At 34.6% G+C, this 25,676-nt stretch overlaps 1 protein-coding gene across 4 annotated transcripts in view; it reads right to left on the bottom strand.

Annotated features, from left to right (window-relative positions):
- The window catches only part of ANKHD1 (ankyrin repeat and KH domain containing 1), a 121,561-nt gene that overhangs the window by 50,075 nt on the left and 45,810 nt on the right, over positions 1-25,676 (bottom strand). For 2 of the 4 annotated variants that reach the window (XM_055331304.1, XM_055331305.1), the window contains exons 8-10: positions 18,194-18,431; positions 17,542-17,733; positions 16,735-16,844 (exon numbers count right to left, since the gene is read on the bottom strand). In XM_055331304.1, the coding sequence (XP_055187279.1) occupies positions 16,735-16,844; positions 17,542-17,733; positions 18,194-18,431 (540 nt within the window). Of the gene's footprint in view, positions 1-8,133; positions 8,208-16,734; positions 16,845-17,541; positions 17,734-18,193; positions 18,432-25,676 lie in introns of those variants that run through there. The other 2 variants (XM_055331303.1, XM_055331307.1) reach the window with 2 other exon arrangements.

A 25,676-nucleotide genomic window follows, 5' to 3' on the forward strand; every position in this document is an offset into this window, starting at 1 on the left:
GGTGTGGAAATTAACATAAAAAAGAAAATCTTTTTTTTTTTTTAAGATTTATTTGAGAGGGAGGCGGGGAGTGAGAGAGAGAGCACAAGCAGTAGGGGCAGAGAGAGAGGGAGAGAGAATCTCAAGCAGACTCCAAGCTGAGCATGGAACCCAATGCAGGGCTTGATCTCATGACCCCGAGATCATGACATGAGCCTAAATAGTCAGAGGTTTAACCGACAGAGCCAACCAGGGGCCTCGAAAAGAAAAATCTTTAAAAAAAAGAAATAGTGTGCTCTGCCAATAGGATACTTTTTAGTCTGTGTATGTAACTATATCTAACCTACAACTTAGGCAAACTAACAATGATAAATACTGTCAACCCAATGGAAACTTTAAACTGGCCTGCAGTGACAGGAATTTTACTCTAAGAGATTTAAAAACGTTTATCTTGATAGTACAGAATTTCTCAACTTCTTATAAAAATTAATTTACATTTTGACTTCTTGTTATACATATTGATGAGATGGCAATCTTTACTAACTTTAAAATATAGAAGATGGTTAATACAGGTGATGCCAAAATCTTTTGGCTTTGGAATGGATTTTGAATTTACATTCAAATGTAGGCAAATCTAACATTCTGGCAATTTACTTAAAATGAAATGGAATATACATTAAGAAGATGTTATTCAGAAAGACCTAGAAAGTTTGTTCAGTTTCTCCATCTCACTTTTTCCCCTGATATTAATGCAATCAACTACACACTGGAAATAAATTGCTCCTTTGGCAATCTGTTATTTCCACTCCTGACTCAAGGCCTTTCTGCTCAAGCTGTTCTTTCTTCCCTGTAACTTTTCTATTAAGTCCTTTTCATCCTTCACATCTCAAGCCAAGTGTTATTTCCTCAAGGTAGACCTTCCTGAACTTCCTGACTCAATCACTCTATTACAAACCTTCCTTGACTTATGATGGAGTTACTGCAGATAAACCCATTTTAAGTTAAAAATATCTTAAGAAAACACATTTAATACACCTAACCTACCAAATAGCATAGTTTAGCTAAGCCTACCTAAAATATGCTCAGAACATTTACCCGCAGTTGGGTAAAGTCATCAAGCACAAAGTCTTCTTCATAATAAAGTACTTAAGATCTCATGTAATGAATGAATACTGTACTGAAAGTAAAAAACAGAATGGCTGTAGCAGTAAAAACAGTGTGAGTGCATTGGTTGTTTATCCTTGAGATCACATGGCTCACCACAGCTGCTGCTCACTGCTGCTGCCAACATCATGAGAGTTATCTTACCATATATCGCCAGTCCAGGAAAATGTCGAAATTCAAAATTCGAAGTTGGTTTCTACTGAATGCATATCGCTTTGCACCATCATAAAGTCAAAAAAAATCATAAGTGAACCATTGTAAGTCTGGGACCATCTGTATGGACATAGCTATATGAACTACGCCTTCATAAGTTTCAGTCATATATTAGTTTGTATAACTATTTGGCTAACATGCTTCTGCCACTAAACTGTAAGCTCCATGAGAATAGGAATCGTGTCCATTTTTGCTTACCATTACGTATTGAATGTCTAAAACAGTAAGGTGTATGAATTGGTTTACCAAGAAGGAACCTAAATGTAACTGACCTCTCAAATCTTCCCTCCTAGTACTGAGGTTTGAAGTTTTAATTTTCTACTAGGTAAATAAGAGAAAGAAAAGTTAATTTAACAAGAAATTAAGAGTAGTAGCTAAACCCAGAGTTAGACATTCATTATCTGCATTTGATAACACATTGTTACTGGAACATGGGTGGACAATATTAACGTCACTCTTCCTTTCTCTTTCTTTCTTATGTTTTAAGCCTAGTAGTGACACCTATCAGCATAACTAGGTCCCATGAGTAATGGCAACGACAAAAGATTGTGAAAGCCCTTAATTTTATTTTATTTTTAAAGATTTTATTTATTTATTCATGATAGACACACAGAGAGAGAGAGAGAGAGAGAGAGAGAGAGAGAGAGAGAGGCAGAGACACAGGCAGAGGGAGAAGCAGGCTCCATGCAGGGAGCCTGACATGGGACTGGATCCTGGGTCTCCAGGATCAGGCCCTGGGATGAAGGTGGCGCTAAACCACTGAGCCACCCAGGCTGCCGGAAAGCCCTCCTTTAGAATAAACTTTTAAAATAACTGTGAGTTCTGCATATATAAAACATTACTAAAGCTCTTAAAAGACAAGAAATCAGAAAGTACAGTCCCAAGATCCTCATCCCAAGTCAAATTTCCAAAATTCAACATACTAATAAAATTTCTGAAATAAAAGGTATGAAAAGCTGCCTATTTTACTTTCCTCCTTATTAATATATATATGTATTCTTTGGTTTGGAAAAACATAATTATATTTGAGGAAATGGTTGGTAAAACAATGCCCCAACTTTATAATATATTTATATTTCATGTCCTAAAATCAATAATGTAAATCCTATAACATACATAATTTGTTCCAAAATACCTGACTACTAAATTCTTCTCTTAAAATAGGAATCAGACACATCTGGGTGGCTCAGCTGGTTGAGTGGCCACTTCCTTATTTCAGCGTGGGTTATGATCTTGAGGTCCTAGAATAGAGCCCCACAGTGGGCTCTGTGCTTGGTGGGGAGTCTGCTTGAGACTCCCTTTCTCCTTTATCGCTCTCCCCCCTTCGCTCTCTCTTGTGCACATGTGCTCTCTCACTCTAAATAAATAAATCTTTAAAATAGGAATCAAATTTGCATATACTTACTTATGAATGTTGGGTTTTGTTAGCACAGCCAATATTGTTCAAGATCAATCAAATTTTAGGATATAAATTATGGTATTTTTCCAAGGTTATAAACTTATATATTGCACATTGTAACATTTCTTCTTTCTCTGTTCTTGGAAATAGCTAAAACAATTTAGGGTTTATTTATTTCTTGAACATCTGGTAAAACTCACCTATAAACTCATCTGAGCTTCCTACCTTCATTGGATGGATGATTTTAAACTACCGGTTCAATGTGTAATACTTATTGTTCTACTGAGGTTTCCTATTCATGAGTCAATTTTGATAATTTATATATTCACAGAAAAAAATCAGTATTCATTTCATGTAAGTATTCAAATTTATTGATTGTTCAAATGATTACCTTATAAATTTTAAAGATCTCTACTGTATCATATAGTTATAACTCCCTTTAAATTTCTATCATTTACTTGTGCCTTTGCCCTCTGGGAAAAAAAATGGCCTTATTTTATGTTTCAGTAGTTGTGTTTTGTTGTTGTTAAATCAGCTTTTAAGTTTGCTTTTCTTCCCTATTTTTGTTTTCTATTATATTAATTTTGCCTTTATCTTTATTATTTCCTTCCTTCTTTGTGCTGCTTGTTGTTCTTTTATTAGCTTCATTACTTTCGTTTTATATATATATAAAGTTTTCCTTCTAAGGACCACTTTACCTGTATCTTTTCACCTAAGTTTTGATGTGTAGCTTTTGTGATAATTTCTTTGTAATTTTTACTACGATTGCTCATTAACCCATTAATTATGTGGAAGTATTTTTCTTACCTCGATATATGGGATTTTTTATTTTTTAAATTTTTTCTCTAGAGATTAAAAAAGGACATTTTATAAAGATAAAATGGTTAATTTATCAGGAAGACTTAATAGTAAGTATGTATGAGATTTTTTAAAAAAGGTTTTATTGTTGATTTGTAATTTTAAAGCAATAGAGATCAAAGAATTTAGTCCGTGTGACTAGGAGTTTGTTTTAAAGATTTTGTGGCCTAAAACATGGACAATTTTTATACATGTTCTATGTACTAGAAAAGAATATATAGTATATATGATGGAAACAGAATGTTAGCTCTCTATTTATAGGAGCAATTTTTATTTTTCTATTCTTAGCAATTGTTTTATCTGTTTGATCAGGCTCACACAGAAGTGTGTGGAAAAATCCTAACCCCACAAATATAGACCTATTTTTCTTGTAACTTTGTAATTTTCTCTTTTCTTTAGAGGGCAGATTATTAGTTGCTGATTAATAACTGTTACTATCAGATGAAGGAACATTTATCTCTAAAAATGTTGACTTAAAATCCCATTTCACCTGATATTAATATTGCCTTACATAACTTTTTCCATCATTTTATCAATCTTCCCCTATCAGTTTGCTTTAGATTTATCCTCTGAAAAAAAAATGACTAGATTTTGATTTTTAATCAAATTCAAAATTCTCTGCCTTTAACAACTGTGTTCAATGGGTTTATATTTGTTTTGATTACTAATAAATTTTGCAAAAAAAAAATCTTTATTCAGTATCTGATCCTCCTCTACTAAACACAGGGATCCTAGCATGGTTTTTCAACCTTCTAACACATCCTTCTGAATTTCATGCTATTGCTGTCTAGAAGTTTAGTATTACTTTGGTTTTAAGCATAAAAATTTAGGTTTTGTATTAAAAAATTTATATTTATGTTTTACTAATTTCTTTGCTTACCGTAGCTTCCTGCATCCCACGCCTTCCTCCAGGATATATCTGTCTCCTTATTGAGTACATATCTTTTAGTAGTTCTTTTGGCAAGGATGTGAGGTGGTAAGCTCTTTTATTCTTTGTAGATCTGAAAATAGGCTTATTTTTCCTTCTCTGGAAGAGTAGTTGAGTACAGAATTCTATTTTTTTTTTCTTGGTATTTGGAGGGTATTACTTTCCACTGTCTTCTGTGATTATTACTGATGAGAATCTGCTGTCAAAAATGTGATCGTTGTTCCTTTGAAGTAATGCATTATTTTCCTCTAGTAGTTTCTAAGATATTCTTCATCGTTAAAATTTTACAGTTTCATTTGTTTTACTTATTAATTTTTCAACCAAATATTCATGTCTGGCTTCAATTCCAGAAAATTCTCTATCATTATCTCTTCAAACATTGCCTCTACTTTGTATTTCTATCCTCTCATTCAGGTAATTCAAATGTGAGGTAGTGCTTCTCAATCTATCCTCTTTATCTCAATTTCTCTTTCATATTTTCCATTTTTTTATCTTTGCAATATTGTGTTATTTCTTGTTGTATCATCTGATTCACTAATTTTTATTCAATTGTGTCCAATATACTATTTATCCCATATATTGAGTCTTTATTTCCACAATTTTCTTCCCCCAAAGCTTAAATTTATTTCATACCCATCTGTTCTTAATTTATAGTTATTGACTTTTGTTTCATTGTCTCACATTGTTTTTGGCTATTGCTTACAGTTTAGAATAAGCATGTTTAAAGTCTTTTATTTCAATCGCCTGGGTTGTATTCTCCTGCTTTTTGTTTGTTTGCTTACATTTTGACTATCTCGAGGTAGATTTGCTCCTGAACTTCATAATTTTTTTTATTTGAAAAGCTCATTTTGCATGAGAGTTTTTTTTTCTTTTATTTCTATCCACAAACTTTTCCCTTCTCATCAGATGCTTTGTAAGTTGCCTGAATCTGGCCTTAAAAGTCCATTTCAGAAGTAGATCTTTCATTGGCAACTTAAACTTCTGGCCTCATGGAGTTATTTCAGTTCTGCTCACTGAATTAAAAAATAGTGTCTTCAAGTTCTTAGTTACACTGTTTTCTTTACATCTTCATTCTAACAAGGATAAATAGATAATTTCTAAATGCAACTGCAGGAAGTTGCTTGAAGATTTTTTCCACTTTGTTCACAGGTAGGGCAAGAAGTCCCAGTTCCTCGTTTCAATCAAGTAGACTAGATCTACTGGCCTGCTCCATTTGTGATGCATTCAGTCCCTATTACCTACAGAAATTGAAATCCCAGTCCCTATGCCCCCCCTTTTAGTTTTAATTCTCCTTGGGCCTATAGCTTCAGCTGTGGATCTATATGCTCCATTTTTAGTCTAGTGTTCTTTAATCTTGTTTCTGAGTATAACTATATATTTTTAGTTTAGTTTGTTTTTCTACCATATTTTATTTATTATATCTATGTACTTGAAATGATAGAGAGCAGAGAGGTTTCAAAATATACTAACACTGACTTTACCTTCATGACTGGACATCATTTGTACTTTTATATAAACAAACTTGAGATAGCTGAAACGGACTCATTCAACATACAATAACCTAGAAAGAGAGAACTTGGCCTTTAAAAGGAAAGGTATTAGGAGTTTTGTATGTTTCACAAATAGTTTTAAATCAAGAAAAAAATAGGTAAAAGTTTTCCTGCTTTGGATAGTAAAACTAAAAAATATGTATATATGTTATTCCTTAATAAAAAGTTAACATTTAAAAAGTGGGAGGTCATATTTAAAGTTAATTAAGGTAAGCTAATCAGTAATGGTTGAAATATACTGGTAAATGGAAAATTCAACTGGTAAATGGAAAATTAGAACTTTAAAAGTCCCCGAAAATCTTATCCATGAAAAATACACGGCAAAGTTCTAGTTCTGATGAATAAAGCACTAGGAGGAAAAAAATGTAGTTTTTGCCCATTTGGACTTAGAGCACAAAGTTAAATTAAGTTTATTTTTTAAAAAGTTAGTTGATTTCCTTTAAAATCACAACCGTGGACATCCAAGGTATACAGAGAAGGACTGTAACTATATCACAGAGCTTCTTGAAGTTGGAGGAGGAGAACATTGTCAAGGGATGTACCAAAATCACGAGAGAGGGAGACTGCTTTATACTATATATTTACTAGAGGATTCTGATATTCTCATCTAGGGGGTATGTTCTTCCAATCCACCACTGTTTTAATTATTACCTTACCTATTTATTTATTATTACCTCAGTGATCTGCTGTTACTGATCTTATTCATATCCCTAAGGTCAACTGAGATGGAAAAAAGATTGAGGCATTACTCTAGGGCTTCTGTTTAGCTCAGTTTCTAAAAATCACAAGTAACAAAGAGAAAAACCAAACTTACTCAGTTCGGATGGAGGAAGAATGATGGATTATAAAGCAAAGATGGAAAAGAAGGAGAACTCAACACTGATGCAGAATAATCTATGGACTCTAGCAATATCGCAAAGTGCAGAATATGGTAAACTTGCCACCAGAACCTACTTGGGTATCATTTAAAATGCAGATTTCCCCATTTCAGATCTGCTGAATCTGAACCTCTAAAAGTGGGGCCACAAAACTCATTAAAAAAAAAAGTATCCCAAGTTTTGAGAATTCTAGCTTAGAAAGAGATATTTATAATCACGTTTCCTTTAACCAATCTGGAGAGAAAGAAATACTTTATCTGAAATAACACTCAGCTTTATATTTTTGATAGGAGCCTGAGATACTATACAACAGAGTAAAAATTCATATTTTCACATAAAATTAATGAAATATATTATTTACTTTGTTCAAAATAGAATGACTATAACAACTTTTCATTCAACATGCCAATAATGAAGGTGCTTAATAAGCATTATGATTAAGAGAGACTTGATACTAGAAAATTTATTTTAGAAGGCCTAAGTTAATTGTGATACAATCACAATTTGTTCCTAATTTGAAAATTAAACACTGCTTCCTGAGTTTAAATAAATCTCTCTGGATTAAAATGGATACTAAATTTGCTTGACTCTTAAAACCATCAGGCACAAACTTAAAACATTTTCTCAAAAGAAATGTTTGCTTATGAATAAGCATGTACCTCCTTAAAAACCAATTTCAAAATGAAATTACAGGGACAATTTTACTAAAATAATTTTAACTTTATAGAAATTAATGGCATGAGTAATATAGTAAATGTTTCACTAATTTTTTTGAGGATTATATAAAAAACAATCCAATGTAGCTCCCTAAGACTGAGTTTCAGAAACTGATGAACAAATTTGAATGCAAAGGACTTTATAACTAAGAATTTCTCTCTGTAGTATGTTGAATCTCCCAATAAGGAAGAATGCAAAAGAACTATCTGAATAAGAAAAATCTATTTTCAACTAAGAGATGTTTTAGGAATACCACATAAAAAGAATACTAAAGAAGCAAACTACTAGTAACATAAATCTCTTTTTATTGGAACTTCATAATCTTTTTCAATTGAAGAAGATTTCCTTTGTCACCCAGCAAGGTCCTGGAACTTCTTGGTTGGAATTCAGATATCCAGAGTTCTTGTTACCTACAACATCTATTCTTTATGTAGTAGCTTACAAGCATCAAAGGCCTCCCTCACCTGATGCTTGGCCGGATCTATGCCCTCCAAAATAGTCTTCATGTCCTCCTGCTTGTCCTGTGAAAGGAAAAAGAAGAACTCACGGATCTTATTCCAAAAATGAAAATCACATTTGGCCATGAAGACCTTGTGACTGGTATTTCAGGTGCTGGGCTTTGTAAACTCAGGATCTTCAACTAAAAAGATTCTCATCTATAGAGACCATAATCTCAGGAGTAGACTATGATTTTTTTTTCCATTAATGTGGTTCTCTACAATATAACTTCAATATAAACTTTAACACATACAGAAAAATTCTGCTGAATTACTTGAACTCATGCCTTTGTCTTCAAATACAACTAGGCCCCAGAATCAAGAGCAGTGTCTTAATATCTAACCAAGGAAAATAATTAAATCAAAGGACTTGGGAATATCAGAAGTTGGGAGAAAAAGTAAGGAAAATACTATAAGGTGTTTAAATAGTTACATAGTTTTCTCCCTGATTATAAATGCCCTTAATACTCGTACTTTTCAACTAAGACAGGAACCTCCAAAGAACTTGAGATACTATTTTCTCTCAATATAGACTTGTGACAGAAAGTACTTGAAGATGAGACAGGGATACAGTAGAAGAAACAGCAATAAGCTTTTCAGTCACTAACCAGGGTCAAGTAAGTCTCCAAATAAAAGAAAGATGACCTAGAGAAAGCTTTACTCTCTTTTTTAACTTTTTAAAAAAGATTTATTTATATATTTTACTTATTTACTTATTTATTTTTAAAAGATTTTATTTATATACTCATGAGAGACACAGAGACAGAGAGGCAGAGACAAAGGCAGAGGGAGAAGCAGGCTCCATGCAGAGTCTGATGTGGGACTCAGTCCCGGGTCCCTGGGCCGAAGGTGGTGCTAAACCGCTGAGCCGCCCGGGCTGCCATATATATATATATATATATATATATTTTAAATTTTTACTTATTAATGATAGTCACAGAGAGAGAGAGAGAGAGGCAGAGACACAGGCTGAGGGAGAAGTAGGCTCCATGCACCGGGAGCCCGACGAGGGATTCGATCCCCGGTCTCCAGGATCGCGCCCTGGGCCAAAGGCATGCACCAAACCGCTGCGCCACCCAGGGATCCCCCTATTTATATATTTTAGAGAGGGAGAGGGAGAGAGCACAGTGGGGGGCGGGGGGAGAAGGCAGAGGGAAAGGGAGAGAATATCAAGCAGACTTCGTCCTGAGTGTGGAACTCCCAGGGGCAGCAGCAGGGCTCCATTGTATGACCCTTGAGATCACAACCTGAGATGAAATGCTTAACCACCTGGGCCACCCAGGTGCCCCAAGAAAAATTCACTCTTAAGTCACTCCTACCTCTTATTTGGGTGACGTGCTTAAGGGGACATGTGCCCACAGGACATTTTTATGTTTTGTAATTTTTTTTTTTTTTATGATAGTCACAGAGAGAGAGAAAGAGAGAGAGAGGCAGAGACAGAAGCAGGCTCCATGCACCGGGAGCCCGACGTGGGATTCCATCCCGGGTCTCCAGGATCGCGCCCTGGGCCAAAGGCAGGCGCCAAACCGCTGCGCCACCCAGGGATCCCTGTTTTGTAATTTTGAATCATGTAAAGATATTACCTATTTAAAACTAAGGAAAAAAATTTCAATTAGTTATAAACTTTTGTTAAACAAAAATTTAGCCACAATAACAAGGAAAATAAGCGATTGGTATAGGACCAACTTCTACTCAATATGGCAAAGACACCATAATTAGCAATGCTGTGATCGACCACACACTTCTTTAGGTTGGTTCTATTTATTTACTCTGATCCATTTCACCTAAAAGAGATTCATTGTGAGCATAAAGAAAAAACCATACTCTAGCTCATGTCCTTGGTATCCTCTCCCTCTTTCATTCCTATCTTCAAGGTGGCAGATATCTTAAAGTAAAATCGCATTCTAATTTTTGTCTCTCTTTGAACATTGCTTACATATACTTGAAACCCAAAGCTGTAAAAACAATCCTACCCAAAGGACATTTTGAAAAATTTTAAGGTATGTAAGATGAGAAGATGTAACACAAATTTATCCTACTACTTGAAATAAACTTTAACTGCAAGAAAAAAAAGAATGTATTTATAATTGAATAATTCCAAAAATAACTGAGAAACTTGTATTCTTGAGGAAATAGTTCACTTAAAACAAAAATCCATGACAAGGAAACTCTTCCTACTTCTTCTTCTTTTTTTTTTTTTTTTTTTTTAAAGATTTACTTATTTATTTATTCATGAGAGACACAGAGAGAGAGAGAGAGAGACAGGCAGAAACACAGGCAGAGGGAGAAGAAGGCTCCTTGCAAGGAGCCTGAAGCAGAACTCAGTTCTGGATCCCAGGATCATGCCCTGAGCTGAAGGCAGACGCTTAACCACTGAGCCGCCCAGGCGTCCCTCTTCCTACTTCTTTAATAGTATTTAAGTAGAATAAAATATTAATAGATGACTTAGGATTGAAGAGATAATGATTTAGCATTAAAATGATTATTCTTTATTTATTCTTTACCAAGTTAATTGTGTGTTTTAGGGATTAGTAACTTTCTTTTTTCTTTAAGTAGACTCCATGCCCAGCATGGGGCTCAAACTCATGACCTGGAGATCAAGACCAGAGATAAGATCAAGGGTATAGCCACCAAGGCACTCCAGGGAATAATAACTTTTATCCGTTAAGATAATCTATAAAGGGGGATCCCTGGGTGGCTCAGCGGTTTAGCACCTGCCTTATGCCCAGGGCGCAATCCTGGAGTCCCGGGATCAAGTCCCGCGTCGGGCTCCTGCATGGAGCCTGCTTCTCCCTCTGCCTGTGTCTCTGCCTCTCTCTCTCTCTCTCTCTGTCTCTCATGAATAAATAAATAAAATCTTAAAAAAATAAAATAAAATAAAATATTTTATGACAAGTTAAATCTGCTATTAGTTATAATTAATATCCAAAAATAATGTTTGGAGTAATTAAAATACATCTAATAGAAACAAATATTTTAAGAGAGAATAATTTATATAATATTTATCACCATTATTAGTAATGATGGCTTATAATCTTAAAAAAATCATTTTCTTTAAGATCTCATTGCACTTTACATATTCTTAGACTAACAAGCACTCAAGATCATCTAGAGCATGTAATACCTCCAAATAGGCAATTCACTTGTTCTTCAAAAATCACAAAATTAGATTTCTTAAGCCAGGCAGTCAAGATCATCTGGTCTAAACTCCTCATAAAAAAAAAGAAAAGGAAGAAGAAGAGGAGGAGGACGAGGATGAGAAGGAAGAGAAACAAATACGCTTGGAGAATTTAAGTGATTTGCCCAAGGATATCCAGCAGAACCAAAGTGAGAATCTTTACAGGACTTGGTAAAATAGTTCAGAAAATAATACTAAATTTCACTTTAACAGATGGGAAATTGAGGCAAATGTTTGCTTATTGTATTAATCAGTGATTTGATGGCTATACTGAAAATGTAGATGTTCTGTCTAATGTTCCACAGCATTAGTTCTTCTTAAACAACTAAGTGTAGCCTTTGTCACTCATTAGACCTCCATTTAGATATAGGATTATAGGATATCTTCTATAAACATTTTTTCCTATAGTTAAGTTTATAGTAAGTTCTACTTTCAAATAGCAATGCTGGCCTATAAAATGCTAAGTAGGGTCACTAAATCTTTTTATATGAACACCTAACTAGAATGTACTCATATTCCTAATACCTATATTAGTTGTTTATCATAGGGTTACTCCTCGACTTTGGAATTTACTGATCGGTTATCCTATGATATACCTCTTCTAGAAATGAAAGGCCAAGGAGCTAGAGACTTATTTACCTGATTTATATATTACTCTTTCTCCCATTCCAAATTCTGCATTGCTGCAAATACATGTGAAGGAAATTCTACAGATGACAATTATTTCTTCTATCTTAACAAATGTACCAAAGTTTTAATACTGAAATTAACATGTCATGATGAAAAGAGAAAGAATCTTATCATCTTCACAAATGGTTTGAAAAACACAAACACCAAATCAAAACACCTCTGACATGTTAGCCAACACAAAGTCAAAATTAAAGGCAAACATGAGAAAAAAAGTTTTATAATCAAATTAAACTGTCGAATAGTTAACAGTGCAAATTCTTCTTACTGAAAAGTAATATTAAGAAGACAACTGTGGTAAAAGAAATCAAGCCATAAGTACTTTAGCTGAATCTAGCTAGCTACAGAGATGAGAACAAGTATGAAATACTAAAACTCTGCCTTCTGGTCGAAAGACCAATAATTGGGGAAAATAGCTTAGAATAATAAAAAAACACCACAGCAGGGTCTAAAAGAGTATAGGAGTTGGTCAATTTCAGTTATTAAATGGTGCTATTAGTAATTTTTGATCAAAAGGTTTAGCAACAAATGTGTGAAGACACAAATAACATGAAAATTCCTTTTCAGAGAAATGAGATTAAGTAGTTTCCAAAGGCAGTTTTTAAAAGAATATATTTCTTTTAGATTTTAAGTAATGCTAATGCATTATTTTTTTAAATTAATTAATTAATTAATTAATTTATTTATTTATGATAGTCACACAGAGAGAGAGAGAGGCAGAGACATAGGCAGAGGGAGAAGCAGGCTCCATGCACTGGGAGCCCGACGGGGATTTGATCCCGGGTCTCCAGGATCCCGCCCTGGGCCAAAGGCAGGAGCCAAACCGCTGCGCCACCCAGGGATCCCTGCTAATGCATTTTAATACAAACTTTCTTACAATGGGTTTACATCATATACCTATAGTCATATCAAATACTAAAAACAAACATGGCCCAATAAACAAAGATGCTATGCAGAGAAAGAAAACATATAAAGGAATAATCTTTATTTCAATATACAATGATTCCCATTACTGTAGTAACGAGATGTGAAAGATCAGGAATATATGAATTAGGGGATTTGCTAAATGTTTTCTATTTACAGAGTAGTTAAAATGATTCTGCATGCCAAACACGGAGGATTTTCAAAAACTTCTGGAATGGACCATTTTAAATTTAATTTTTTATTTTCAAGAAGAAATTTTAAGTAGCCTATTTAAGGATACTAAGCAAGTCCAAAAGTTTTAAACAGATTATTCAAATTTATTCAATTATTAAAAAGTTAGACAAGCTACGTATCAATCCACAACCTCTAAATATGATATTCAGTGTTCTTTTTACCAGAACTATCTATAAATAGGGATGCCTGGGTGGCTCAGTGGTTGAGCTCTATCTGCCTTTGGCTCAGGGCAGGATCCCGGAGTCCCAAGATTGAGTCCCACATCGGGCTTCCTGCATGGAGCCTGCCTCTTCCTCTGCCTATGTCTCTGCCTCTCTCTCTGTATCTCTCATGAATAAATAAATAAAATCTTTAAAAAATATATCTATAAATAATTTTAATTTAAAATATTTTTAAAACTAGAAAAAGGGACATTTTAAATAACTAAGTTTAAAATTAGAACATGCACGTAATTTGAGGATCTACCTGAAAACACTCAAGTATACCAACAGTTCTAGCTGAGAATTTTTTTTTAAATCAATAAGAAAATTTCTACATTTCCCTTAAAACAAAGTCATCAATTATACCTACTATACATTCAGAATGAAAAGTAGTAAAAGTTTTCAGGTTCATCTTAGGCAACAATACAAGAAAACCAAATTGTTGCATTGAGAGTTTTTTAAACCATAAATAATATCCTGATTCTGGTACAAGATATTTTAAAGAATGAGAAACAACAGTTTTTAAGCTCCTTTTTACAAACTATAATATCAAAACCTTTAACTGTGACAAAAGTTAGGCTCTCAAATCTAACAGAGCATAGGGGTTGGTTCAGACTGTGTTCCAAAGGTTGATTTGTACATCCTTATTTAAAACTGAAGGTCAAAATCGTTCCAAAAAAAATGAAGGTCCTCAGCCAGCCCACACACACAAAAATTTCATTTAACTTAAACAACTAGCTAATGTAAGTATCAGAACCACACCAATGGGATACCAGGGACAGAATGGGAGAGGAGAGTCTGCGAAGCAATGGAGAAAATTAGTACAGCCTGAAACAGACAGTAGAAGGTAAGTGCAAAGAATGGAGGACAAGAAAGATGCTACTCTGCTACTGTCTTGTAAGGTTCAGCCAGTAAAAATTATCAGTCACTTTTTCTCAGGATTGAGATTGATCTGCCTGCTTTACTCACTTCTTATTTTTGATTATGTCTTGTTTATCCCACTCTTGCTTACAAAGTAAAGCCTGAAATCACAAAGTTTACTTATAGGTTTTATTTTATTATTTTTTAAACATTTTATTTATTTATTCATAGAGACATAGAGAGAGAGATGCAGAGACACAGGCGGAGGGAGAAGCAGGCTTCATGCAGGGAGCCCGATGCGGGACTCGATCCAAAGTCTCCGGGATCACCACCTGGACAGAAGGTGGCGCCAAATACACTGAGCCACCAGGGCTGCCCCTATTTATAGGTTTTAAATACCAAACTTACTATCTTTTCTCATACTTGCCACATTTTATATAAAGAATGGGTACTGCTTTTTATTAATGAGGAAAAGAACTAATATTAAAACTGAAATGTGGGGATCCCTGGGTGGCGCAGCGGTTTGGCACCTGCCTTTGGCCCAGGGCGGGATCCTGGAGACCCGGGATCAAATCCCACGTCGGGCTCCCGGTACATGGTTCCTGCTTCTCCCTCTGCCTGTGTCTCTGCCTCTCTCTCTCTCTCTCTCTCTCTGTAACTATCATAAATAAATAAAAATTTAAAAATAAATAAATAAATAAAACTGAAATGTGTCTCCACAGATGGCAATATATTTTTAAAGTAAAAATCAATATATGAAGTTATTGAAAAGAAAAAAAGCTATGCATATAGTTATTAAATCTAACAGCATAACAGTGAAAAATGAAAAGTTAAAAGTTCAATAAGTGAATAATTATGGTTCATTAACTTAATGGAAGAGCTAGAAATATAGAGACTATATAGCAATATGGAAAAGATTATGACAGAACACAATGGAAAAAATAGAAAACTATATTATACTATGGTTATAATTACACATAGATATGAATGCAAAGGTAGATTGCAAAATAGAATAAACAATTATATTAGATTAACAATATTACCCTTCTACTTAAGATATCTATTTATCTGAGCCACTTTTTAATTGTACATTTTGAATGTAAAATAGTATGATAAATTCAAATCTTTTGATTCTTCTGAGGAATTCTAATCACACTCTGTACAATTCCAGACCAACAAAAATAAAACACTTAAAAATATTTCATAATAGATTTTTAATTCCATCAAAATCAGTAAGGTTTTCTATATATTATAGTTTCTCTTTTTACTATAGAATATTTTCAGAATAATTCTCAACAGATTAAGAAAATGACTTTGCATAGAAAAATGGAAGGAAGAGGGAAGTCAGATAAGAATTTAGAAGATGAGTATTAAATTTGCATATAGCTTTTATGCTATACCCTATTTATTTTAAGTGATGAAATATTTCAATTCTTAATTTTTATGGATGACCCAAAGCAAGTCTAAAAAAGGAAAGAAGGCAGAAAATTGATATCTACTTAACATATCACTCTGAATACTTTTCAAGCAAAAAATGAATACCTTTCAGAAATTCTGACCTAATGGGGAAGATCCTGATTGATGAAAATGAATCTTATTGCTATCCTTATAATATGTATTATCAGTAGAAATAGTGATAAATAAAGAGCATAATCGTACTATACATTTATGGTAACCAATAATTACTTTCCAATAATGTTCTCAGTTATCTATGTGGGAATGTCTATTACTTGAAATGGTTTAAAAGGCAGTATTTCCACAGGTTTTTCTAAATAATGTATCAGTTCTCTACAACATTTATAGCTATGTCTCACAGAGATTTTTAAGAAATATATAAGGAAATTTGGAGAAAACTCTAGAAAGCAGTTTAAAGTACCCTCACAAAATAAAAATTAGCCAAAGCACACATTTCATCAAGAAGTATGAATTTTTAAACTATTTACAATTCCCCACAGTTGTAAAGATTATTACACATACGAACCTGCCATCTAATTTGAAACTTTGAAAAGCCAAAATAGAAAACACTAGAAGAACAGAGAAAGAATAGAATGCTGTAATAATGTTTTTAGGAAGAGGACAGTAGCTTTGTTTTTAAATGTCAAACTAACTAAAGAAACAAATCAAAGTGATTTATAGGTTATTCTATTCTGTAAACATATCATTTAAATTATGATATGTCTACAAAGAGCAGTTTAAAAAGTTCAGGAATGTCAAATGGGATTGGGGTGAGTGGAAGAAATGAACTAACAGTTTTACCTAGTAAAGAAACAGTGTGCCCTATTAAAAACTAAGTACTTTCAAATATATTTAAGAAAACCAATAACTACAACTATAAATAACTTTTTTTAAGTTATTTTATACAAAGTATGTAAACTATTGATCTCCTTTAGAAATATTTTCTAAACGTGAAAAATAAATGAAGAAATATCAACATTCACATAAAAAATAAAAAATAAAAATATCTTACTAAATCAGCTCCTGCTTGAAGTAAAACATCTGCAACATCCGTATGTCCATTTTCGCAAGCATAGGTTAAGGCTGTGTCTCCTGTTGCTGTTGTAGCATGAACATTAGCACCTAGTAAGCAAAAAACAAAACAAAACAAATATTTACTTTATGAACTGTAAAGTTTTATTAAACAGTCCAATTTCACAATTTGATGAAATTGATGAATTCAAAGTTTTAAAATATTATAGGATATTTTAAGTATCCTAACTTTCTTTTACGTCTTTAGGCACACAGAAAGGAACTGTACCAGGGGCTCCTGGGTGTCTCAATTGGTTAAGCATCTGCCTTTGGCTCAGGTCATGATTCAAGGGTCCTGGGACTGAGCCCTGCGTTTGGCTCATCACTCACCAGGGGAATCTGTTTCTCCCTCTGCCCTCTGCCCTGCACATGCATGCTCTCTCGCTCTCTCTCCAGTAAATAAAATATTCTTAAAAAGTGTCAAAATACAACCTCTATAATGTCATCCTCACTTCCTCTTACTAATAGAGACTAAAAAAAAAATAAATTCTCTCTTCCAGAAGCCACAAACTATTCAATGGAGAGAGAAGGTCAATGAGAAGGCTATGGTCATGAAGCAAACATTAATAACAATAAGAAAATGTCTTAAAAATGAGATTTTTAAAGATTTAGGAGCCTAGGAAGAGCAGTCAAATTGTGGAGCTGGCCTTCAACTTTTGTAGTTATGAAAAAGTTAAGATTAATTGGCAAAGTTATGAAAACAATATAAAAAAGCCTTTTCCTAAAAGGCGTTTTTAAAGCCACATACCGGCAGCCAATAAATATTTAACCAGTTCAAGGTGTCCCTCCTGTGAAGCCTCCATCAGAGGTGTGGAGCAGCCAAGTTCTATATCAGCCCCTGCCTTAATCAAGAAGTCTGCAACTTCAGAAAATCCTCCACAACAAGCCAAGGTCAGAGCAGTTTCTTGGGTTTCTTCTGTCTGGGCATTTATATTTGCTCCTGAGAGAAAAGCACAAAAATTGATAAACTAGCTGCAATAGATTTATAATAAAGCTATTTTCTAAACTGTGTTAATCATCTCTCCCTACTTCTGAGATTCCTTCTAGGGTGATGATAATTTATTTTACCATCAATGTAAAAAAATATTTAAGTTGTAGTAAACTTCCCTGATACTCAACACAAGCCATCTAAAGAAAATTGATTTCTTTATTAAAGAAGTAAAACTAGGGGTGCCTGGGTGGCTCAATTGGTTAAGCATCTGCCTTCGGCTCAGGTCATGATTCTGGGGTCCTAGGATTAAGTCCCACATTGGGCTCCCTGCTTGCTGTGGAGCCTGCTTCTCCCTTTCTTTCCCTCTGCTGCTCCCCCTGCTTGTGCTTGGTCTCTCTCTCTCTCTCCCCATCAAATGAATAAATAAAATCTTAAAAAAAAAAAAAAAGACGAAGTAAAACTACTTTACCTTGTGCTAGGAGGAGTGCCACCATCTCTTCATGGCCTTCCCGAGCAGCTTCCATCAAGGGAGTATATCCTTCATCATTTACTTCTTCTAGATTTGCTCCCCTTTCAATAAGTAGAGCTGCCAATTCAACGTGTCCTCCACAGGCAGCTAGCGTTAACGGAGATTCGAATGAATCTGCAGGCATATTCACTTGAGCACCACTATCCAAAAGCAAACGTGCTACCTCTACATGTCCATCCTGCAGATTTTTAGAAGTAAGGCAAGAAGGAAGGAATTTATGTTGTTGTTTGAGATTTTTTTTTTTTGAGATTTTTTAATTGGGAGAAAAGAGGTAAGAATTGAGGAAAGACAGAAAGGAAGAAAAGGAGATGCACCTTAGAGCCATACATATTACCATGTTCATCTGAGAAACTTGAGCTATCTTATCAAAAAATCCATTAAAATTACCTTACCTCACTTTTAAACAAACTTTTATATACGAATAAAACCTCACTTTTATATAAGAATCAGATTTGTGACATACATTAACAATTCCAAACAATTTCAAATTTTCATTCTTTGAAAAAGTTCAAAAACCGTTAAATCCATAGACAATAATACTTAAAATAATTACTGTTTATACTACTGCCAAGTCAAATATAACTATACCTTCAAACTTAAGTGTCCTATTTAAATGTAGAAACTGTATTAAATCTATTTAAGAAACAAAGACTTGACAAAAAAATAACAACAAATTCTATGAAGTCATTACCACTTGGGATTATGTCACCAAGGAAAACTCCTGTGGACCCATAGTACCCTATATTTTTCCTCAGCACTAGCTTGTTGCAATGAAAGAAAGATTTTACAAAGATGTAAAAATAAATTATCTATTCACTTGTAAATAATATTACCATGGATCCATTTGCATAGACAGTAAGGCAATTAATAAAACATTCTCTTGGTAATTCATTCTATCCCTCTATTGCCATAAATATCTTTCTTTAGTTTCAAATTCTTTACTTCAAAATTTTATATAGGCCTTAACTCTTATAGCATATAAAGTCAAATGCTGTGCTGTCCTGTAATTCAAAAATGACCAAAATACTGCTAATGAAAGGTAAAGACTGAGTATAAAATAAGGTTTTATAAGGTTGGGCAATTCTCTTATTAAAGAACCCTTAATTAAATATTAAATTTCAGTATCTATCAAGAGTTTCGTTATATTCAACTAAATTACTAGACCAGCTTTAATCACTTTTGACATATCAAAAACAAATGAACTGACATTAAAATTACAGATTTAACACCAATAAAAATTAATTTATTAAAAAAATAAATAAATAAAATAAAATTACAGATTTATTCAAACTAAAATAAAATTCTAGCTTTACTACTAAACGCTAATATTTCAAATACATGTAAAATAATGCATAATAAACTTAATACATAATTTGTTTCAAATACGTTTTATTTTACATGTAAGTTATTTGGTTTTTGAAATACATTTTTAATGGAAAGAAAACAGAAGTTATAAGTATTCACAGATCAGGGAACTACCATCGTGCATTGCTCCTCTAGGCTCCCAGTAGTTTTGTGTGAATTTACTTCAATTTCTTTCTTGATTGTGCTACCTTATCTTGAGTACATACATGAAGACAGAAGTTATAGTAAGCACTTTTTGCTTTAATAAAAAAGTATTAATTTTGTCAAAGGAGAAAAAAGAATGAAGTAAAAACAGAATAATCCAATCTTAAAGGTCTAAAAGAATCATTAGAATTTTTTAAAATTCTAAGACTTTAGTCAGTAGCTGATACTGGACTCATTCTATCATAAACAACTTTAAAATTAGGGAAAAATAGATAAAACAACGGCGGCACTGAATAGCAACCAACCTGAGGCTAAGCACCAAAAAAGGCAGCACATATGACAAACCCTACATTCACTTTAGCTTTCGTTCTTTCGGCATCTTCTAAGCCATGGTCTAAGGAAACTGAGGCTAAACAGAGTGAAGATCTCTTTCAGCCAAGAAAACAAAGATCAGAATACAAAGTAGCCAAGACAGTTGGGACGTGAGGAGTATGGGCAAGATACCTGAGAAAAAGAAAATACAGAGGAATCTCAAAAATCTGTATAAAATTATCTTCAGATACTTGGGCAAATCCTGAATTGAACACACCAAAAATGACATTCCTGAATGCCTAGCAGAGAATGACTGCTGGAAGGTTGAAGACCTCAATCAGAATACAAAGACCAATGGTGAATATCCAGGCTTTCAAAGGTGATGGTAGAGAGCCATACCTAAGGAGTAGCCAAAGATCAAGGAGTAAGGAACTAGGAGTAGAAGAGTCAAGCTGAAATTAACCCTCAGAATAAATACTGGTAGTTTGACTGCCTGCTAGAACAAAACATAACAGTTTTACAAGAAGGACAGGATAATCAAGATCCTTGAAAAGGGATCATCTACAGCATATGGCTTACAAATAAAAATACCAGACACATTAAAAGGCAGGAAAATGTGCTGATTGTCAATATATACAATAACCAATAAAATCAGACCTAGAACTAAATCAAATATAAGAGATGGAAGAAAAGGACCACTGATGCTATTTTAAAGAAAATAGGGATGCCGGGTGGCTCAGTGGTTGAGAGCGTCTTTCACTCAGGGTGTGATCCCAGGGTCTAGGGATCAAGTCCCACATAGGGCTCCCTGCGAAGAGCCTGCTTCTCCGTCTGCCTATGTCTCTGCTTATTTTTCTGTGTCTCTCATGAATAAATAAATTAAAATCTTCTTTAAAAATTAAATAAATTAATAAATAAAAGGGGAAAATGGAGAAAATTAATTAAAAAATTTTAACATAGAATCAGGAAATAAGAACATCATATCAACAATTACACTTAGCCATAAATGGTCTAACCAAACCAATTAAAAAACAAAGACGGACAGAATGGATTACAAAACATGAACTAAAAAATATGTTGTCTGCAAAAAACTCACTTTAGTATAACAATATAGGCATATCAAACATATCAAAGATTGAAAGCAAAGGATAAAAACATTTATCAGGGAAACAATCGATGGAAAACTGATTAGTATCAGGAGCTATGTTAACAAAAGAGACTTCAGAACAAAGAAGATTACCAAAGAGAGAAACATCACATAATGATAATAGGCTCAATCACAAAGAAGACATAGCAATTCTAAAAATGTATAGGTACCAAGCAACAGAGCTCCAGCATGTGGGAAAAAAAATGAAAAGCAACTAAAAGAACTACATAAATCCACAAGTACAACTGAAGATTTTAACACAAGTCCCTCAATAATTGTTAGAAAAACTAGACAGCGGGATCCCTGGGTGGCGCAGCGGTTTGGCGCCTGCCTTTGCCCCAGGGCGCGATCCTGGAGATCCAGGATGGAATCCCACGTTGGGCTCCTGGTGCATGGAGCCTGCTTCTCCCTCTGCCTGTGTCTCTGCCTCTCTTTCTCTCTGTGACTATCATAAATAAATTTAAAAAATTAAAAAAAAAAAACTAGACAGAAAATCAGAAAGACTGTAGAAGAACTCTACCATTAACCAACAGGATCTAACATTTACAGAACACCCTACCACAACCACCAGAATAAAGATAGTTTCTTCAGCGAACGGTGTTGGGAAAATTGGACTACTATATACAAAAGAAGGAAAAAGGATCAGTTTCTTACACCATACATAAAAATAAACTCAATTGGGGAGCCTGGGTGGTTCACTCAGTTAAGTGTCTGCCTTCAGCTCAGGTCATGATCCCAGAGTCCTGGGAAACATGCATCAGGCTCCCTGTATCAGGTTCCCTGCTCAGTGGAGAGTCTGCTTCTCCCTCACCCTCTGCCCCTACCCCCGCTTATGTGTGCACACCCATACTCATGCTCTCTCTCAAATAAAAAAAGAAATAAAATCCTTTTCTTAAAGATTTTATTTGTTTATTTTAATAATAAATTTATTTTTTATTGGTGTTCAATTTGCCAACATACAGAATAACACCCAGTGCTCATCCCGTCAAGTGCCCCCCTCAGTGCCCGTCACCCATTCACCCCTACCCCCTTTCCTCCTCCCCTTCCACCACCCCTAGTTCGTTTCCCAGAGTTAGGAGTCTCTCATGTTCTCTCTCCCTTTCTGATATTTCCTACCCATTTCTTCTCCCTTCCCTTCTATTCCCTTTTGCTATTATTTATATTCCCCAAATGAATGAGAACATATAATGTTTGTCCTTCTCCGATTGACTTACTTCACTCAGGATAATACCCTCCAGTTCCATCCACGTTGAAGCAAATGGTGGGTATTTGTCATTTCTAATGGCTGAGTAATATTCCATTGTATACATAAACCACATCTTCTTTATCCATTCATCTTTCGATGGACACCGAGGCTCCTTCCACAGTTTGGCTATTGTGGACATTGCTGCTATAAACATCGGGGTGCAGGTGTCCCGGCGTTTCATTGCATCTGTACCTTTGGGGTAAATCCCCAACAGTGCAATTGCTGGGTCGTAGGGCAGGTCTATTTTTAACTCTTTGAGGAACCTCCACACAGTTTTCCAGAGTGGCGTCACCAAGTCATATTCCCACCAACAGTGTAAGAGGGTTCTCTTTTCTCCACATCCTCTCCAACATTTGTGGTTTCCTGCCTTGTTAATTTTCCCCATTCTCACTGGTGTGAGGTGGTATCTCATTGTGGTTTTGATTTGTATTTCCCTGATGGCAAGTGATGAAGAGCATTTTCTCATGTGAGTGTTGGCCATGTCTATGTCTTCCTCTGTGAGATTTCTGTTCATGTCTTTTGCCCATTTCATGATTGGATTGTTTGTTTCTTTGCTGTTGAGTTTAATAAGTTCTTTATAGATCTTGGAAACTAGCCCTTTATCTGATACGTCATTTGCAAATATCTTCTCCCATTCTGTAGGTTGTCTTTTAGTTTTGTTGACTGTATCCTTTGCTGTGCAAAAGCTTCTTATCTTGATGAAGTCCCAATAGTTCATTTTTTGCTTTTGTTTCTTTTGCCTTCGTGGATGTATCTTGCAAGAAGTTACTGCGGCCAAGTTCAAAAAGGGTGTTGCCTGTGTTCTCCTCTAGGATTTTGATGGAATCTTGTCTCACATTGAGATCTTTCATCCATTTTGAGTTTACCTTTGTGTATGGTGAAAGAGAGTGGTCTAGTTTCATTCTTCTGCATGTGGATGTCCAATTTTCCCAGCACCATTTATTGAAGAGACTTTTTTCCAGTGGATAGTCTTTCCTCCTTTGTCGAATATTAGTTGACCATAAAGTTGAGGGTCCACTTCTGGATTCTCTATTCTGTTCCATTGATCTATGTGTCTGTTTTTGTGCCAGTACCACACTGTCTTGATGACCATAGCTTCTACAACCTGAAATCTGGCATTGTGATGCCCCCAGTTATGGTTTTCTTTTTTAAAATTCCCCTGGCTATTCGGGGTCTTTTCTGATTCCACACAAATCTTAAAATAATTTGTTCTAACTCTCTGAAGAAAGTCCATGGTATTTTGATAGGGATTTATTTATTTATCTGAGAGAGAGAGAGAGAGCGCACGTGAGCATGGGCGGGGGGGAGGGAGAGGCAGACTCCCACTGAGTAGAATCCAATGTGAGGTTCAATCCTAGGACCCTGAGATCATGACCTAAACCAAAGGCAGATGACCAACCAAATGAACCACCCAGATGCCCCAAAAATAAATAAAATCTTTTTAAAATAATAAAATAAATAAACTCAGTGGATAAAAAAAACCTAAATGTGAGACCTGACCATAAAAATCCTAGAAATCACAGGCAGTAATTTCTCTCATATTGGCCATACCAACATTTTTCTAGATATGTCTCCTGAGGTAAGGGAAATAAAAGCAAAAATAAACTACTGAGACTACCTCAAAATAAAAAGCTTTTGCATAGTTAAGGAAACAATCATCAAAATTAAAAGACAATCTACTGAATGGGAGAAGGTATCTGCAAGTGACATATCTGATAAAGTGGTAGTATCAAAATGTATTAAGAACTTACACAACTCACACCCAGAAAACAAATTCTCTAATTTAAAATGGGAAGAAGGGGGATGCCTGGGTGGCTCAGCGGTTGAACGGTTGAACATTTATTTGCCTTTGGTTCAGGGCCTGATCTGATTCCCACGATCGAGTCCTACATCAGGCTCTTTGCATGGAGCTGCTTCTCCTCCCTCTGCCTGTGTCTCTGCCTCTCTCTTCCTGTGTCTCTCATGAATAAATAAATAAACTATTTTAAAAATTTTAAATTAAATTAAAATTTTAAAATGGGAAGAAGACATGAATAGACATTTCTTCAAAGAAGACATACCAATGGCCAACAGATACAGATACATGAAAAGATGCTCCACATTACTCATCATCAGGGAAATGCAAATCAAAACTACAATGAAATATCACCTCACAATAGTCAGAATGGCTAAAATCTACAACACAAGAAATGGCAAGTGTTGGCAAAGAGAAAAATGAACGCTTGTGGTCGACTGGTAAGAATACAAACTGGTGCAGCTGCTGTGGAAAACAGTATGGAGGTTCACAAGTAATTAAAAATAGAACTACTGTACAATCCAGTAATTGTGCACTACTGGGTATTTATCCAAAGAATACAGAAACACTAATTCAAAAGGATATATGTACCCCTATGTTTATTGCAGCATTATTTGTAATAGCCAAATTATGGAAGCAGCCCAAGTGTCCATCAATAAATAAATGGACATAAAAAATAATAATAGAGAGATAAAGAAGATGTGGTGTGTGTGTATATATACACACATATATACATACACAATAGAACAGAATATTATTCAGTCATTAAAAAAGAATGAAATCTTGACATCTGCAACAACATGGAGTTAGAGTATAACGCTTAAATTAAATAAGTCAGAAAAAGACCATATGACTGCATTCATACGCAGAACTTAAGAAACAAAACAAATGGGGCAGCCCAGGTGGTTCAGAGGTTTAGCCCTGCCTTCAGCCAAGGGCATGATCCTGGAGACCCAGGATCGAGTCCCACGTCAGTCTCCCTGCATGGAGCCTGCTTCTCCCTCTGCCTGTGTCTCTGCCTCTCTTTCTCTCTGTGTCTCTCATGAATAAATAAAATCTTTAAAAACAAAACAAAACAAAACAAAAAAAAAGTGAACAAAGGGAAAAAAAAAGAGAAAGAAACCAAGAAATAGACTCTTAACTACAGAGAACAAAATGATGGTTACCAGAGGGGAAGTGGGTAGGGGGATGGGCAAAATACACGGTGTGTATTTTGAAGAGTACACTTATTATGATAAGCACTAGTAATGTATAGAATTGTTGAATCAGAATATTGTATACCCAAAACTAATATAAAACTGTATGTTAACAATACTGAAATGAAATTAAAAAAATTTTTTTAATTACACAAGCTAGACACAATTAAAGGAACTGAAAAAAGACTAAACTCAAAACTGACAGAAGGAAATAAAGG

This window comes from Nyctereutes procyonoides, unplaced genomic scaffold, assembly GCF_905146905.1.
Source record: "Nyctereutes procyonoides isolate TBG_1078 unplaced genomic scaffold, NYPRO_anot_genome, whole genome shotgun sequence".
NCBI lineage: Eukaryota > Metazoa > Chordata > Mammalia > Carnivora > Canidae > Nyctereutes > Nyctereutes procyonoides.